Source organism: Lepisosteus oculatus, chromosome 3, assembly GCF_040954835.1.
Source record: "Lepisosteus oculatus isolate fLepOcu1 chromosome 3, fLepOcu1.hap2, whole genome shotgun sequence".
Taxonomy (NCBI): Eukaryota; Metazoa; Chordata; class Actinopteri; order Semionotiformes; family Lepisosteidae; genus Lepisosteus; species Lepisosteus oculatus.
This window is the reverse complement of record NC_090698.1, coordinates 62,316,637-62,334,809: the sequence shown is the minus strand read 5'-3', so window position 1 is coordinate 62,334,809 and position 18,173 is coordinate 62,316,637. Positions and strand designations below refer to the sequence as shown.

The window sequence follows — 18,173 nt, the reverse complement described above, 5'->3', positions numbered from 1 at the left end:
TCTTATAACCAATATGCAATATGTGAATAGCTTATTCTGAACAATGTTGTTATGGAATATTAAACCTCTTATTTAGAAAACTCACTTTCACCTATCCCTGCACATTTATTAACTGCAAACTGATTAGTAAGAGCATGGTACTCAGAACAACCGGCATATTTAATTTGCACAATGGCAATGCATGTAATTAGGTGGATAGGTTTACATAATTATACTGTTTTTCTGGACTCAAGTCTTGTCATATTGTATAATTTGCATAATGATACAGAACATACTGTAGGTCTTCCTGCAATTCTTTCTAGTCAGCATCGGTAAACTTCTTCATAAAAAAAAGTCACCCCCACCACTCATTGCTTACTGTCTTTGTCAGATTAAAGGTTCAAGTCCACTTCTGACTGTTAGCTGTAGGCAGTTCCATCTCTAATTGCTACCTCCACCTGTTTTACGTTGATTAAAATCAGCACAGATTTTGAGTTCCCTAAGTACAGTAAATACTGTCTTGTTTTTACATAAGACTCCATCTTCATTATCACCTTGTAAAAATAACTTTAAATAATAATACCAGATTATGTGTTCCATATATTCTGTCAGCATATAAACACTAATTAATGGCTGAATTATAATTGGAATATGTACACAATTATTCAGATTACTTCTCTGGAGTATTCATATTCAGAATACTCATTACAAATGCCATGCTAATAAACATATATAGTTGTGCTCTCTTTTTTGGGGAAAATAAAACAATAAATTTGCTGTGAATTTATTATTTTCTATCCCTGAGAATGTAAAGAATGTTTGTTCTTCCTCGTGGGAGTTCTTGGAAAAACTGCGATGCTGCTGAACAATTAAGAAGTGATCTCTGGAGGTGCTCAGCCTTTTCACCTATCGTTCAAGACTGACGTTCAAAAACCTTGATTGTTTTTATTTACCATGGAATCTTCTATGACGAGAATTAAAGGTGTGAAAACTTTCAGGAATGAGATGGTCTTAAATCATTGAAATTTCATTTTTTTTAAATGTCTTTATACAACAAACGTAGGTATAAAACACTTAATGCAACATTTAGTCTTCCTTATTTTTAGGCATTTGTTTTCATTAGAAGAAGTAAAGATTTCTTTTACTTTTGTGCAGATGTATTTTTTTATATTTATTTTTTCTAAGAGTCTCACTTATTTGAATAACAGGCATAAATTCTAAATGCATTCTGGGTATTTTTTAGAATTTTTTAAAAATTAAAACAAATTGAATTGGATTCAAATTGTGAAAATATTTGTTTAAATATGCAGTCCCAATGTTTGAAATCCATTAAAGCAATGGCTTAATAAACGTCTTTCAGTAAGAAAATGAGAAATACATAGCATTATAATAACACCAACAACAAAATAGAATAGCTTGTATCACTCACCAAAATGAGTATTATATGTTCTATGACCATTTAGTACTGTAAGTAGAATACATAATGGTTTTAGACCTATGTAATTTTATCTTGAAAGGCCAATGCACAATGTTAGTAATTTAATAAATGTAAAAAAGGCAGTACACAAAAGGAAATTAAAGTTGAATTAGGAGTTCATGAATTACGTTTTACAATCCAGTTACATGGAGGTTTAACATTAAAGAAAATTAAATGCTTCTAACTAGGCAATATGGCTTTTTTATGGTGGTTTAATGTTTTCAATCGGAAAACAAGCGGATACATTTACGAGCTCCCTCCTCATGCATTCAATATGCTAAACATGACCTTGTTAATCCACCAGTTAGAATCTACATTTGTTTGCTTTGGATAAAAAAACTATTGCATTAAACATTAACATATAGCTGGCTTTCCTATTTTTAAATGAAAGGTTGTTTGTTTTAAGATCTGTGCAAAGATTCTTACGGACTTGCTTCTGATTTACTATACCTTATATATTTGCATTTTTTTGCACTTTATTGAAAATACAGATGTCTTGGAGAACCTTCTTTTCAAGTAAATAATGAGGTAGAATGACCAAAATACATTCAATCCTGCAACAGCCCAGAGGCCCACTTCCTGTCTGTGATGTTTTGGAGGAGAACATCAGCCAATTCAAATTAAACCCTACAGAGATGTGACTAATAGCATGCTGGGATAGTCTGGAGTCTTAACTACAGTACTTCAGCTTGTTAGTTTGTTTACTTAAATAGCCTGGTGGCATGCTTGTTTAGTTGGCCTCCCCCATTAATTCTTGAAGGAGGGACAGCCATAAAAATGTTCCAGATGCAACAAATGATGTAGTCAAATGTAAAAGCTAGTGATGTACAGAAGTACACACAAGCACATATGCATACATATCCATAAATATACATGTGTGTATGTTTACATTGACACTATTCAAGTGCAATTAGGTTTGCAGTACTGGCTAAAAAGACAATTCTCTTATATGTGTTCATATAAAATTTGTGCATGTGAGTATTATATACAGTATATTATAGTTGATGTATAAGTTTGTATATAGTGATCTTGATGTGTGGGATTGTGGCTCAGTCCTAGCACAAATCTATGATATTGTCTGTTGAATGGATCTACTGGAACTCCATTCACAAGGGTCATTTCTCTGAAAGAGGAAGTCGTTTTATGACAATTGCTGTTAGAGGACATTACAGCACTGGTGTAAAGATGGAAAGATGGTGGCTCTGTGTCTGGTTCAAGAATAAACAGCCATGCTTTCCAAACTTCACGCACACTCAATTTCTATAATCACTCATTTAATTTTTTTTTGTCCAGTGTGCTAATGTTGATCTCCTTACATGGGCGGCAAGTAGTTGAGGGAAAAATGTTTTCAGTTTACTTACTGGAGGGTGTTAGGTTAGGTGTGATCCAGCAGAGTCCTTTATTCATGTGCATGGAGAGGATACAATCAATCAGATCTAAGAGCAGCCTCTCAAACAGATCTGTCAATGCAATGGGTTTTATACAGCAAATTCACTCAGGCTAGCTCATTCTAAATTTCCACATTAGGAGTTGTCTTCTCTCTTTTTTGTAATTGACCACTTTATTCTTAAGAAGCAGTTTTACCTTGTATACACACAAAATGAAGTATATAAATAGAAGGTGTGAAATTGAGCTAGACAGACTGCAGTTTCTAGCATTAGCATCAAAACATCCAATAATATGCTTGCAATTGTCCTTTCATACTGTTAAAAAGGCATGTTAGCAAAGCCAAATAGTCACTATCTTATACACTTTTAAAAGGTAAATGCTAAAATTCTTCCCCAAGGGTATTGCGTAAAATCTACTAATCTTTAATTTTCTGTATTCATTCATACAGTACATATATACATGACTCTTTTTTGCTTTTGCCTTGTTTTATTGTAAAGCACCTTAATGCCATGAAAGTAACTATAAAAATAGATATTAATAGGACTTTAAATCTGTTTTTCTTTACAAGATGTTAATATTAAGCTTTCACAAACTATAAGTTCATTGTCACGATTGTTTGGCTGGTAAGGGAGGTAAGGCTTCCCAGAATAATTATATTCTATCAATTGGACATTGTCTTTTACTCTCTGTTGTGCTTTAAGCAGTTGAATTTTATAAGAGCTCAAAATTCAGGTGTTGATTCTTTTGAAGGTTTTCATATTTTCAGAACATCTTAGCCTTGTAACGTATCCTAACGTATTCATTGGCTCTAAATTACATCTTATCAATTTCATGTTACAATTTAAGAGTCCTAGTGGTAACAATAAATAGCTTGTTTCTGTATGTGCTTATATTCCTATGCTTTTTTCCTTGTGTTTTATATAGTCTGTTACATTGTGATTAATGTATTCCTAACAATTATTTCATTTCTTTTAGAAACATAAGCTTGCATGATGGATGAATCACAGTGCTTCTACAATGAAACCATTGCCTTCTTTTACAACCGCAGTGGAAAGTACCTGGCCACAGAATGGAATACAGTCAGCAAACTTGTAATGGGATTAGGTATCACCGTGTGCATTTTTATTATGTTGGCAAACTTACTAGTTATGGTGGCCATCTACGTAAACCGTCGATTCCACTTTCCTATTTATTACCTAATGGCCAATCTGGCAGCAGCAGACTTTTTTGCAGGACTGGCCTACTTTTACTTGATGTTCAACACGGGTCCTAACACACGGAGATTGACTGTTAGCACTTGGCTCTTGCGTCAGGGCCTGATTGACACTAGTTTGACTGCCTCTGTGGCCAACCTTCTGGCCATTGCCATAGAGCGCCACATAACTGTGTTCCGCATGCAACTCCACACGCGCATGAGCAACCGACGAGTAGTGGTGGTGATTGTGATCATCTGGACCATGTCGATTGTCATGGGTGCCATCCCCAGCGTGGGCTGGAACTGCATTTGTGACATTGCTACTTGCTCCAACATGGCACCACTCTACAGCAACTCCTACCTGATCTTCTGGGCCATCTTCAACCTGGTCACCTTTGTGGTCATGGTAGTCTTATACGCACACATCTTCGTCTACGTGCGCCAGAGGACAATGAGGATGTCTCGCCACAGCTCTGGGCCACGCCGCAACAGAGACACCATGATGAGCCTTTTGAAGACTGTGGTGATTGTTCTGGGTAAGTTCCTTGCATGTTATCCTTAAACTCATTGTTCACAAATACTAGCTTATTCTCCTGTAGTGCTCTGCTGATTTAAAGGACATATGGAGTGAGTCATGTCATCATGCCATTGGTGAATTTGTCATTGTTAGCAAAGCACACAAACAACGACCACACGCAACCACACCCTGAACTTTGTTTTGTTCCAGAGGATTTATTAAATCTGCTAAACATATCCATTCCAGACAGCGGATACTTGAAAACTTTGGTCTGTTACTATTCACAAAGGCCAAAGATGACTTTCTTCAGATGTGCTTTGTGATCTTAATTGAAATGTACAGTATATTGTAGTGTAATACTTTTTGATTTCATTGAATATGACCTGCTCTTTTTTTCTGTCAGGGAGTAATTATTGTCTTCATTCATTCTGTTCTTCTATTTTTTTTACTGAATAATGCGTAGTGTAGTTAAACTGAATAAGATGAAAGTTCAGACTCGCCCAGCTTTTGTTACTGTTCCATAGGCATGATGAAAACCCATTTTCCATAACATTTTAAATACTTTACATTTACCAGTTTTGGCACTTATTAACTAAAGAGCATTAAATTAAATCATTAAAATGTTTGAGATATTAAATGGATGTTGTGTATTCTATTAATAATTTACATCTCAACCACTTGTTAGCATAAGTTTGAAACACATCTAAACCTTCTGTTTTTTGTGTATGAGTATTAAATGTGTACTGTATATATGTAAAAAAAAACTGGCTGATTTACAGGAAATTGGTTTAATGTTGAAAGTAAAAATTAAATAATGAATGTAGATTTATAGGATTCCACACAAGTTCTACTGTCATTAATTATTCTAATAAAACAATCTGGCAATAATACATTTATGTATTTGCAACATCCATCTTGGTTTGCACTCAGTTTTGCCACACTGTAGCCATTTAGGACCTAAAACATTACTGCAGTGTAAGAGTGTCGATGAACCTGTGAAGATTGAATTCAATTAGTTCAGCAATTCCATAGGCAGCAGCAGTTTGAGTTTTCCAAAAAAGTGGCAGTCTGACAGGTTTCTTTGTTTATGCACAAATCCCATATGGCAATATGTAAAAGTTAGTGTCACAGAAATGTTACCCACCAAGTTACGAGATAAATGGCAAAATAGCAATTCATGATACAAGATATGTCAACAACAGAATAAGGTGGTGATCAGGTTGTCTTCATGGTGTAGGAATCCTTTTTGCTGTTTTGTAATTTCAGTGTCATGCTAATGAAGCCTACAATGTTTGGAATTCATTCGCCAAGCTCTGAGAAGGGTCATGGCAACATGAGAAGTGCAGGTCCAAAGCAGTTTTTATTGTCCTGAGACCGGCTTTTCAGTTCAGTCTGTCCTTTGGTTCCCCGACAATATATAAATATATATTGTATGCATTTCCCAATGATAAAAACAGTCATTTTCTTGTAAGAGAGGCACCTATTCACACTGATGCCAGCCATCTGAGAGAGAGAGTAACAGAAGCATCCATTTCATATACAGAGTAGATCTCTCGGACTGATCTTTCATCTTTGGCTAGTCATTTTGTCACCACATATGGGTGTTTTTCACACAGGTTCTGTTCTTAATCATACCTCCTGTTCAGTGTGGTTTGTTCTTTGGGTTTCCTGGCAAATTTCTGAGGTCACAAAAGCTACTATGGGTTTGACATCAGGCACAGTGCCTTGAAAAGTATTCCCCTTATGTTTACAGATAAAGAGAAGGGTATAAAATAATTTCTGAGACCCTCAATATGTTTTTCAGTATGCAGTGGATAATCATTAAGAAGTGGAAGGCACCCTGACTGCTAAGAATTGGACTTCCCCTCCAAACTGTGCAGCTAGGCAAGGAGGACACTAGTTAGGGATGCCACCATGAAGTCAATGGTAACTTTGAAAGAGTCACAGTGGCTGAGATAGGAGAAAATGCCCACAGGAAAACAGCTGCCCGCTCCACAAAGAAAGCTTGTATTGAACTGAAAATAAATATTAAGTTTTATATGAGGTCTGTAACAAAGCATCCGAGTCATACAGCAAACACGTATAAAAGGCTCTGTAGTCTTATCTTGTAGTCTGATGCAAACCCAAATTAGGGCATCACTCAGTCAACACTGTCCCTGTTATCGAGCATGGTGGTGGCATTATTATATTATAGCTCTGCTTCTCATTAGCAGGGACTGGGAAGCTTGTCAAGACAATGGGAACAAAAATGAAGAAAAATAATGGGAAATCTTAAAAGAAAACTTACTATAGACCTACAACTGTTGCAAGAATTCACATTTCAGCAGGACAATGACCCAAAGCACGAGGCCAAAGCAAAACCCAAGTGGCTTAACAATAAAAACAGTGTATGTCCTATAGTAGCCAAGTCAGTGCTGACTTAAATCTTTGGAAAGAATTGAAAATTGCTGTTTGTGAGTGATCCCCAAGCAACTTAAGAGAACTTGAGCAAAGCTTCTGCTAAAAAGAACCGGAACAAAAATTACTCCAATCAGAGTGCAAAGTTGGTAGACTTACCAGAAAATACTTGTGGCTTTAAAATCTATCTATTGATAGATCTATCTCTATCTATAGAGCTCACACCTGAAGAAAGCTCCACGGCTGAAACATTGTGTTTTCTTTCTTCTCTTTTCAACATGGAATAAACCTATTACTTGTTCCCATATAGAAATCTAAGTCTGTAAAAAAAGGACACAAAACAGAAGCTATTTTACACAAAAGGCTGCATTCCAATTTAAACTGTTTTCACAGAAATGTTCTCATAATAGTTTGTCAGATGACAATAAAGTGAGGGAATGTGAGCAACAGTGCTAAAAGCAGGATACCTTAGAAATTCCCCATTGAAATTAAGAACATAGGCTATTATTTATAAAAATAATTCTCCTAAAATTCATGTTTTACTTGCAGTCTCTTATGTTGTTTTCGTTTTCACTAGGGTGTCTGTAATTACAGAACAGTCAGTACAACCTGAAGTCAAGTTTGTAGCTGTTAAAAGGATGCCCTGGGAAAACAAGTTTGTTTTTTTTCAGCACATACACATAGCTGCTCTTCAGTTGCAACATTAAGGATAGAGACAGATATTTGGAAATGCTGGATTTTTTGAGATGGTGGATTTATCCCACACATGTACAATAGTAATCACTGGCACAGTGACTCCAAACAACAAAAACAGTTGTGGCCAGAGTTACTAATGCAGCTCCCCAAATGAACAAACATGTTTAACTGATTGTATGATGCATTGTGATTGTTTCTTTCAATCTGTTTTAGCAATATAATTTTCTAATTGAATATGTGATTAAATTTGATTCATGTGTTTCACCACAGTTTAGCAATCTTTGTTTTATGATGTAGTTATTCTTTTGCTGTGTTGTAAAGTGCTTTGAAATGGTGACCTTTTTACTGCTTTTTAGGTATGTTACAAAAGGTAACATTTTGTATATATCTTTTGGATTTTAAAAATAATAATAAATAATGAAGGAGTGTGCATACTGTTTTACAATTTATCTTTGGCCCTTGTAGAACCTTTAAATCTCTAACTATTGGCAAACTATGGGTTATCCAGTATTTGTCTCATCATCGTATTTTTTTGTACTTAAACATTAGCCCACTTTTAATTTATACAGCTCTACATTGTTTTTGTCTTTTTTCAGTGAAGTGGCAAAAGTTGTGTCTGTATAGCATCAGCTCTGAAATTGTAAACAGTGCATCTGTTCAGTCCACTGTGTATCTGTAGGTTTTTGTTGTCAGTTCCAGCATTTGCCTAGCACAGTGTGTCTCTGAGTTATGACTCCACAGTTCGTTTTCTTCCTCAAAGAACTGATAACAGCAGCCAATTTTGGATGAAGGCTTTGCAGTACTCTCAACGTAAAACAAAGGTCATCATTGTTTAGTTCAGGACAGTTGTGGCTTTGGATGAAAAGAAGGAAGAGCTATTTAGAAATTTCAGGAAGTGAACTATGGATTCTTAATCTATTCACTGAGTCTAAGGCTTCAACAAGCTTAATGGATTTCTTAGTACTGTGACCTTCATGGACATTAAGTTATTCAGTAATATATTATTGTGTTAATATAAAAATGAGCTTAAACATAATTAATATTTCAGAATCCATACTTTTAAGGATATTCACCAAAATTTTGGGAAAAAAACAAGCTACTACAAAGTGAAATACTGTACAAGGAATGGCATTCACTGGAGCACAAGTGTGACAGGCACTGCTCCCTCTAAGCTGCGCGCAACAAGCTCGGAGGGAATTTTTTTGCGTGGAAGATTTGACTGAGTGTGAATGTTGGCATTTTCCCGTTAATGTTTACCTTCACGCGTATCTACGGTTGTGGCTCTAGTCTTACTTATCTACTGTCTTTGACGCAAGTTTGCGAACTATATTATGCTTTCATCATTTCCTGTTTATAAGTGTAGCGTCGCGTAGAGAGACAATTGTATTGAAACGACCGCGGAGTTCGGTATGGAAGGGAGCAGGCGTAGGACTCAGGAAAAGGGGTTGAACAACATATTTGTTAACCAGAACCGGGGAAAGGTTTAGGGACAGGGATTACAGAGCCGAACCTACACTATACAGACAGGGTAAGGAAGAGGCCGCATCATACAGCCCCCGCCCCCTTATATACATTCCGGTTCCCCGAAGTCCCGCCCCTCAGGCGCTGTTCCCAGCCCGCCTTGCGTGCGCATGGCCAAAGGGGTTGGAGCAGCCGTTATACAGTATCATATTTGAACCGCCACCTTACTTGCATCAAGTGCGGATTGCGAACGCGGGTTCAGTCTGACGAACATGATAAAAACAGTCTCGAAACCGTCTGGAAGAGTTACATTTAAGATATGCTCATGAGAATTAAAACAATGAGCAGAAGATTGTAGCGTTTACAGGTTCTTCTCAGAACAAAGGACCAGTGGAGACACGATTAACTAACCAAGCGATAGCTTTATTCTTTATCAACTACACCAAAACCAATCACAGGATATTCACACACATGAGGAGACTGACAGAACACGTACACATCTTTAGGGTGGTAATTACTGAACAACAGTCTATACACTTATAAGACTACACAGGACACTAGAACTACTATGACAGTATTTACACAGGTAGGGTCAGCCGCTGGTCATCGTGCTGACCCTCAGACTCTCCCTGGCTACAACTCCCAGTCTGCCCAGCGGTACTATGAGCTCCTCACCACCGGGCGAGGGTGTTACAATATTAATCTTGACAAGGTGCACAAGTGATGGTTGTCATTCAAAGACAGACGCCAGAAATCATAACTGAAAAATATGGTTGTGTACAGCACAAGTTAGATTTTAACTTCAGTTAGTAGAAGTTGATAGAAGTGAAGACTCAGAATTTACAGGGACATACTGACTTGCTATTTTTTATAGTGATAAGTGAATTGTTAAACTTGACTGTCGAAGTTAAAGATATGCAGTGCATGATTTGCATTATAATTGCAATGTTGTGAATAAAAGTACATGGTAAAAATTTTCATTAGCGTGCACAATACTAAGTACATAATAAGCGGTTTATTGCAATTCACATCAACTGTGACAATCAACTTGAACAAATATCAAACAAAATATCAGAAAATAATTTGCACGTTGTAAATGGGATCTTCAAGAACTTCATGCGTTTTTTTATCATTCGGAAGGTGTAGTTCGCGCATAATAACATTACTGAACAGAAAACAAAAAAAATCAGATAATGGGGCAAAACAAATAGCCCTTCATGGGAGTCGTTAAATAACACAATTTTGCAATAAATTATAAACACTTATTTCTAATATGTTCTTACTGTTAAATAATAGGTTGTTTCAAAACCATCAAATGATTTTTCTACCATAGCAACTGTAAAACCCCATAAAATACCTTGTAGAAAAGGAAATATTGAAAGTCTTGCAATTTTAGCATACACCTTTTCAACATTAAACTTGATTCTTCAATTAAAGAGGTAATAAAAAGTTTTATTTTGTGCTTTGCTCATTTGTTATGAAAATATTGTAAAAGAATAGTATGATCTTGATTGGCAACAACTGATGGCTGTAAAAGTACTGAAGGAGCTGAAAGTGCAGCTGTTTTAAATATCTGGATATGGGATATCTCACGGAATGCTAACATGAAATTATTTGGGGATTTCAGTATTGGAGAAAAAAACTTGGTGTTTGTTTTTGTTTTGTTTTGAAACTATAATAGCTATTATAGTTTCAAACGTTAATGATGTCCTAGAGTACAATTTGCAAAAGGATTTTACTGAATGTTTGAATTTTTTCAAGCAAATCACACTAGAACGACATCTACTATGTTTGGAGTCAAATGAGTACACAGTCCCTGTGCTGGAATGGTTTCTATAAGATGTTGTTTCAGTTGACAGTTCATGACACCCAGTGGATAGGAAGATAGCTGAGGAGAAGATACATGCACAATTTGCAAGGTGCATACATCAAATTTTGATTCAAACAGTGTAGCGATTCCCAAGACAAAGGCAGTCTGTTGGAATGACAGCGTGTCAGATTATAATGCCATGCTTATTACAGTCATTCAAGTTTTTTTACAATTGTTTCAAGAAACGGGCGTCTAAGGCCACATGCCGGCACAATGGGAAAAACAAGGCAAGCAGAAGATTTTCATATTCATCTTGTGGGTGCTAGAATTTAAACATAGAAGGTCTGGACTTAGTTTGCAGGAACCATTTGTACAATTAACAGTTTTTCACAATGTTTTCTGATCTGTTCCTGGTATATAAATTCTTATAGAAACTTTACAAAGCTTCGGATGTTGATATACACTTTCTGTGTATTTTAAAATATTATTAGAAATGTACATACTGTTGTATTTATAGTTTAAAACAACTTTGCCGCAATGTATATAACTGAAAAAAAGATAAATGATTCCAATTGGTTGACTTTTAAACTACGAATTACCATGTTTTTAAAGTTCTGCTGGCATAAGGAATTGGTTACATACATGTTGTCTATGCAAGAATATTGTACAACTTTCAGAAAAGCAGATTTACCATTTGCTGTAGGAACAGTTATCACATCGTATTTCTTTTCAGAAAAATGATGTAACTGAGAAATAGGTTAACCCAGTTTATTAAATAACATTAGCTGTGAAACCTACTGGTCCCCATTACCAGTGTCCAGTTACTGCTTACTTTTCTTGTGGTTTATTTTCCAGGATATGTTTTCCATTAAGAACATTATCATAAGCGGGTGAAGTGGCCTTTCTCCATTAAAGCATGTGATTTTTAAAAGCTTTGTTGATGAGGTTAGTTTACTGAATGGAGTCAATTTCAGGCTTAATCAAAGATAATGGAAACACTTTTCCTGAAAGGAAATATATTTTTGATAAGACTTAAATAAAAACAAATCAAACAAAAACATCTGGCAGGACATATTCTAAGAGTGGGTTAATCATCTGTCAAGTGTTCATGTAAGCATCCTTTAATTTAACATTTTACAAACCTTTGCTTTTTTTCCATTTGCAATTTGTTAGGATTAGCCGTCCGTAAAATCTGCAAAACTTCATTGTTTTTTCTCAACCTTTAAGAAATAAAGCAAATATTTGCATTATGTATTTATATAGAAAATCTCGCACAAGAATTCTGAAATTTATCCTCATCCTTTGTTAAATATGTTTTGTGAATGTATTTTATTTTTCTTAAAAGACGATAACTCATCTTTACTTTATTAAGTAATGCTCTACAGTGGCTAAGCCAGCAAAATCCTACTAATGAACATTTATTATATTGTGCTGTCCTTTGTATCTATAAAGATCTTCAGATTTTATTACAGAAGTGCACTTAGAAAGTACCCTCGCAACCAAAAAACTACATGTTGCTTATATTTTTGGATTGAAAGTCAGAAAAGTAAAAGAAAATACACAAGAAATGGAGGAGCTCATTACAGTAATGTTGTTTTGTTACAGTTCAAGGGTGCTGTTCTGTAATTGTCTACAGAGTTGTGTCCTTATTTCATGTGCAATGTGCAGTCTAATATTTTCCATTTATTAAGAAAGCCACTTGTTTTGCATCAGGAGCTCTACATTGTGTGCAATTTGCATCCATTTTGTATTAACGGAAGTATCAGACCTTTGTTTTTCATTTCATTTTTTTTAACTGCTGCTTTTAGTTTGGCAAAATTATCAGCATGACACATCCAGTGCCAGACTCAAATAAGGTCAGGTTAAAAGTTTTAAGAGAAACTGTTTTATGAGCGATACATCTGCTCAGCAGATGAGCTAACAAGATGTTCCATCTTATTTGTGATACCAAGAAAGTGATTCCTCTTGGGGGCCATGATCAAACAAGGAAAATCTGAAAATACTCAATCCATCTGTCTCAGAGCACATACTGTAGTCAGAATTGTGGTTCAGGTACAGTAATTGCAAGTTAAATTCTCATGTCATTAGTTCTTCTCAAAATCTAATACTGTGGTCTTCTGTACCACAATCAAGGTATAGATTGCATGTTTCATACTAAATACCACTATGGATAAAGATTTTTTATAAATGCAGTGACTAAGCCAGCTCTTTTGGTTTTGGTTTAAATTAAATATTTTCTCCATCATATCTCTTGAAATATACAGTACTACGGTCTACATCAACAGGTAAGCATATCTATTGTAATAGAATTTTCAACCAAGATTCAGCCTAGAACATATTTCTGTTGCATTTCTTGGTCTGCTGCAGCTGTTTGGAAGATTCCAGTTTGTTGTTTATGTAATACATTTTCAGCAAATCACAAAGTTTACTCTCTTACAGTCTCTAAACCCTTATATTTACATGCTTCTTATGGGAAAATATACCCTTATATATGTTGTTTTGTAGAATATGTAAATAGCAATTAGAATCTGTGATATTATAAATTATAAATGTAAACTACATAAATAATTCAATTAATTATATACAATTAAATTATTTCTAATAAGGCCTTATGCTTGCTTATATGATTAATTTGATCATATTAGATATCACATTAGTTAAAATGATTACAGTTTTTATTGTATTCTTGTAAGTATGGATATAATCTGCAGACCATAATGTTTTTATGGGCACGTTGTTGCTTTATAGTCTTTTTTATAATGATACGTGAGCTTACAAATATTAAGCTTGGTCTTGTGTAAATTATTGCTGAATACTTAAGAGACAAGGATTAACAACAAGGTGGTTTTCAGACGTTTTTATGGTGTGACCATTATAAAAGCCATGGGAATTGGAGGATCTTGTAATACTTATAATCCTGTCTGATTCATAGTTCCCTAATTTTAGTTAACTTTCCCACCCACAACTTAAAAAAGAGGGCAAAAGGTCAATACAAAATGGTTCGTACATGATAATATCCAGAATAAAAGCAATGCTGGATATCATGCATGAATCATTAGGAAGTGCTTAACTAGTCTATATATTTCATGTGGAACAAATGCTCGTCATTTAGGTTGTTAATCAGCCAATCCCATGTCTTCATTAAAATATGATAAGTATGCACTAAGTTGTTTAACAGGTGTTAAGAAAGACTTAGTACTCCAGCGTACATCTTAAGACATCTGTCTTTCTCCATTTAATCTATTTTGTAATGTTATGCCAAAACATTAGTAATGTAGGATTATTCAAATCCACCTTAAATTAAATAATATTTACCATGTTTAAACACTCAGAAATCACCAGTGTGTAGTACTGTATTTAGATTGGGTCAAAGTGATGTTAATGATTAAATTTACTGTTGTCTTAATCTGTTTTATTGTGGGGCAGCCCAGAGGTCTTTCTAATCACTTAGAAAGTAAAATAAAGAAACATATATGTCTGTGGGTGCTAATGTACTTCCTAATAACATACAGGAAGAGTGTTGAGTAGAGTGTTTGGGGGGCTTTTAACTGCAAAGTTTCACATTGAATTATGCCCACTAGTAACCATCACAGCTGCGCATACTTGAGGGATGGTGTCACATCACATAAGCTTGTACCACAATCTCTCTTTCTCTCTCTCAACACAAATCATTTCCAGAAGCATATTTTTCTTTGTTACACTTCTTTTCAATACTCGTTTCAAGCTCATTGCGTAAATTTTCAATTGTGCTTCAGCCGTATGGCAGGCTGACATAGCCAATGTCTCTATTTTAAATCCAATTTCTGTTCTCTGTTCTAATGTAAATCTGACTTTCATTGTGTATTTAAGTCTCCATGTTCTTGAAAAATAAATATCCCTGTGATATTACATTGTGTTTTATGAATAGAATAATTTCTTTAGAAAATTAACTTTTTTACTGCTACTTCTAATTTTGCATAACTTTGGGAAACTACCCATGATATCCTATGCTGCTAACTCACATTCTGCTACAGTGCTTTAAGGGCTATAAATATTTTTGTCAACATGTGGTATAGTTGGATCGGTTCCTTCCCCTTTGAGGAGTTTTTAGTGGATACTTTTTGTCTGTCCAGAAACAGATTGAATGGTTTTGTAAAGTTTTTTTGTGCCTCTATACACGTATTGGTGTTACAGCAGACCAACTGAAGAGCTAAATGGTTGGTAAACAAATTGCTAGCTGTAGTGAGCTATAGTAATGTTGCAAAAAGCACAAAAGAGTTTGCTTCATCTCTTGCAGTCTAGACTAATTACTGCAGTCAGCTGAAAGTGCAGAAAAAGGAACGTATATGAAGTATGTATTAGATGAGATTAAAATTGCCTGAAGTCTTAAATGTGATATCTTAAATGTTAGAGGTCTGCATTTCTATCCAGGCAGAACACAAGCATCTTATTTGTTCTGTTCGTACAAAGGGGTGTTATTCTGGTTACTCCTTCAGTTGACCTGTTGAAGATCAAGAGCCAGTTGAAGTGATCCGTAGGTTTTCAAAAGCATCGGATGTCTCTTGCCTAGTTTTCACTGGCTTTTTTTCTACTGTAAATGAAGTGGTCATTATCGCTGATGTAAGAGTAATTTCTGTTGTGATTCAGCTACATAGTTTAGATACATATGTTCTGTATTTAGAACTCAGCTGTACTGGATAGAAATAACAACAACAATATAAGAATATGATAAATGTTAAAAAATAAAAGGCCATTTGGTCCATCTCATGTGTTTGGTTTGTAGTAACTAATTGACCTGCAGAACTCATTACAGCCATTTCTTGAAAGGCTTTCTTTTTCCAGCCTCCTGCATCCTTTTGCGTAAAACAATTCTCCTGCTTCCAATGCACCTGCCTGTCGATTTCCATTTGTGCCCTTGTGTTTCACTCATTCCAAATAAGTCAGTTGTGTTGACTTTGCCTAGTTTGATCATTATGAATACATGATCAGGTCCATTCCATTCAAGATTAAGGTTTTTTTTTAGCCTGTAGGGCTTTCCTTAAATCTGGGAACATACCTACTCATTCTTTTCTTTATCGATTCCAGATCAGTAATATCTTTTTTGCAATACGGTGACCAGCACACAGTATTCTAAATTAGGTCTTCCTAGCGTATTGTATAATTTTAACCTAACATCACTTGATTGAAATTATAATTGTATGACTTAAAATTGTTATTTTGGTTTGTTATGAAGTATAATTTGCAAATAGTTAATAGCATAGTTACAGTAATGCCAGAATGCTGAACTGAGATGGGTAGACTCCCTAATTCTTTTTATTTCACTTTAATGTAAATAGAATAGAGATCGCATGTTACAGAGATGTAAAATATATTCACGAAGAGGTTATATTTCGTAACAAATTCAGACGAATATTCATATCTGTTGCTGTAGCTTGTAAAGCCCAGTCACTGCATATGGAAACCTTGAAGGAAATAATAAATTTAATCCCTTCAAAGAGCAAGACTTCTAGCAACACCTTGAATGGCAGCCAGTTTAAATAGTGCAGCATGAAATGAAACATCAGGGAGGCCCCATTACGAGAACTAGCTAAACAAACCCATTAGTGCATTTGGATCTTCTTTGACTGGTCTGAAAGTCTGACCAGTAATCACAGTGCATACAGTTTGGATTTGTTCCTAAAGAGAAATGTGTAGTCTGTTAACTGCATCTATGGTATGATTTGATATTATTGTGATGAATAATGAAACGTTTCCTCTGGATTAATCGTTTTGTTCCATCTTCCAGAAGATGGTACAGAATGTAGTAAAAAAGCAGTGCTTTTTAAGTTTTTTGAATATATTTTAATTCCTAAAGAATGGAACAAATTTTTCCTAGCTGAAAAATCAGAGGTGATAAGGCAGTAAGCAAACATCATTGTTTATCTGATGGCCTGCTATATCCATTTATTATACACAATGGCTTTTCCATTTTTCGGTTTATTTCCAGAGAGTGGTATTATTTCCACCTATTCACATATAAATCTTGAATAGAAAAAAAGAATATCTATTTTTCATATTCCTTTTGAATAAACCTGCCATGAATTGGACTGAATTCCAAAGTTAACTGCATCTGAAGTATAATGAATTCGTAGAAAACTGCATCGTGAGGCATATTGGAACAAGCAAATGTTTATTCTATGCTGAAAAGAAAGAGACACAAAGTTTCGGCCGTGGAGTCTTCTTCACATCTTACTTCATACACTCACACCTAAAGAAGGCTCTACAGCCGAAACATTGTGTCTCTTCTTTTCAGCGTGGAATAAATTTTGTTTCTTTTGCAGCCTGCGCATGCTGACGCAGCTACCTGCTTGAGGTATATTATGCAGCTGGTGTTTAGGTTTTCTTTTGTATATCTATTGGTCTTCAGTCCTGGTCCTGAAGGATCCAAGTCCAGCAGATTTTGTCTCATTTCTAAAGGGATCTCTTATCTTATTGAATCGAGCATTCCAGAAGAAGAGTTGTAGATGCCTGACTTGGATTATACATTTATAAAACAAAACCTTCTGGGCTTTTTTATTGTCCTGTAAACCTCTGTCAAAAGTTATTTCATATCCTTCACTCCCTGTGGCTGAAGGAAATAGAAAGAATCTTTCACATTCTACTAGAAAACAGTGAAATTTCACTGTTTACAGACCTTGTATACACATTTTCTTGAAGCAGAAGGGAATTTTTCAGTTGTTTAGAAGTTGACAAGTACAAATAATAGCTTGACATTTTCTCTGAAAACAAACTAAAACACCAGGATTTTTTTTCTCTTTTTGCAATTTCAGTAAAATAGAAATTATTGTAAGGTCTTCTGCATGCCCTAAGCGAGAAATATAGGAATAGGCATAATTTAATTTTTTAATTTAAGTGTTAGATAAGAAATAAACTTATTTAAACGTATTTTAAATCTCTTTTATTTAATGCACAAACAGTCTTACACGAGGGATTAGTTTTTTTTATAAACATAAGTTGTCTGATAAGAGTTGTCTAAGAAGAAACTATTCCTTTTCACTGCAGGCTTCAATAATGAAATGGAAAACCTGGGATTTAAAAAAATTAGATATAAATGACACTTTACTTTTAGTGACTAAGCAATGTACTAGTTTTGTCGAATTATTTACTATTGAACAGAATAACTCATCTTTTATTATACAAATGTGTTTTGGATATTTCCATGTATATAGTTTCATATATTTAGAAGGTATATCATGTATCAAACTAGTTAATGTACGAAGTAGTTAGCCAGTGA

General features: G+C 34.9%; 1 protein-coding gene across 2 annotated transcripts in view; it reads left to right on the top strand.

Annotated features, from left to right (window-relative positions):
• The window catches only part of lpar1 (lysophosphatidic acid receptor 1), a 58,822-nt gene that overhangs the window by 35,006 nt on the left and 5,643 nt on the right, over window positions 1-18,173 (top strand). For both annotated transcript variants that reach the window (XM_006626567.3, XM_015361233.2), the window contains exon 2: window positions 3,821-4,576. In XM_006626567.3, the coding sequence (XP_006626630.1) occupies window positions 3,835-4,576 (742 nt within the window). In that variant the 5' untranslated portion in view covers window positions 3,821-3,834. The remainder of the gene's footprint in view (window positions 1-3,820; window positions 4,577-18,173) is intronic.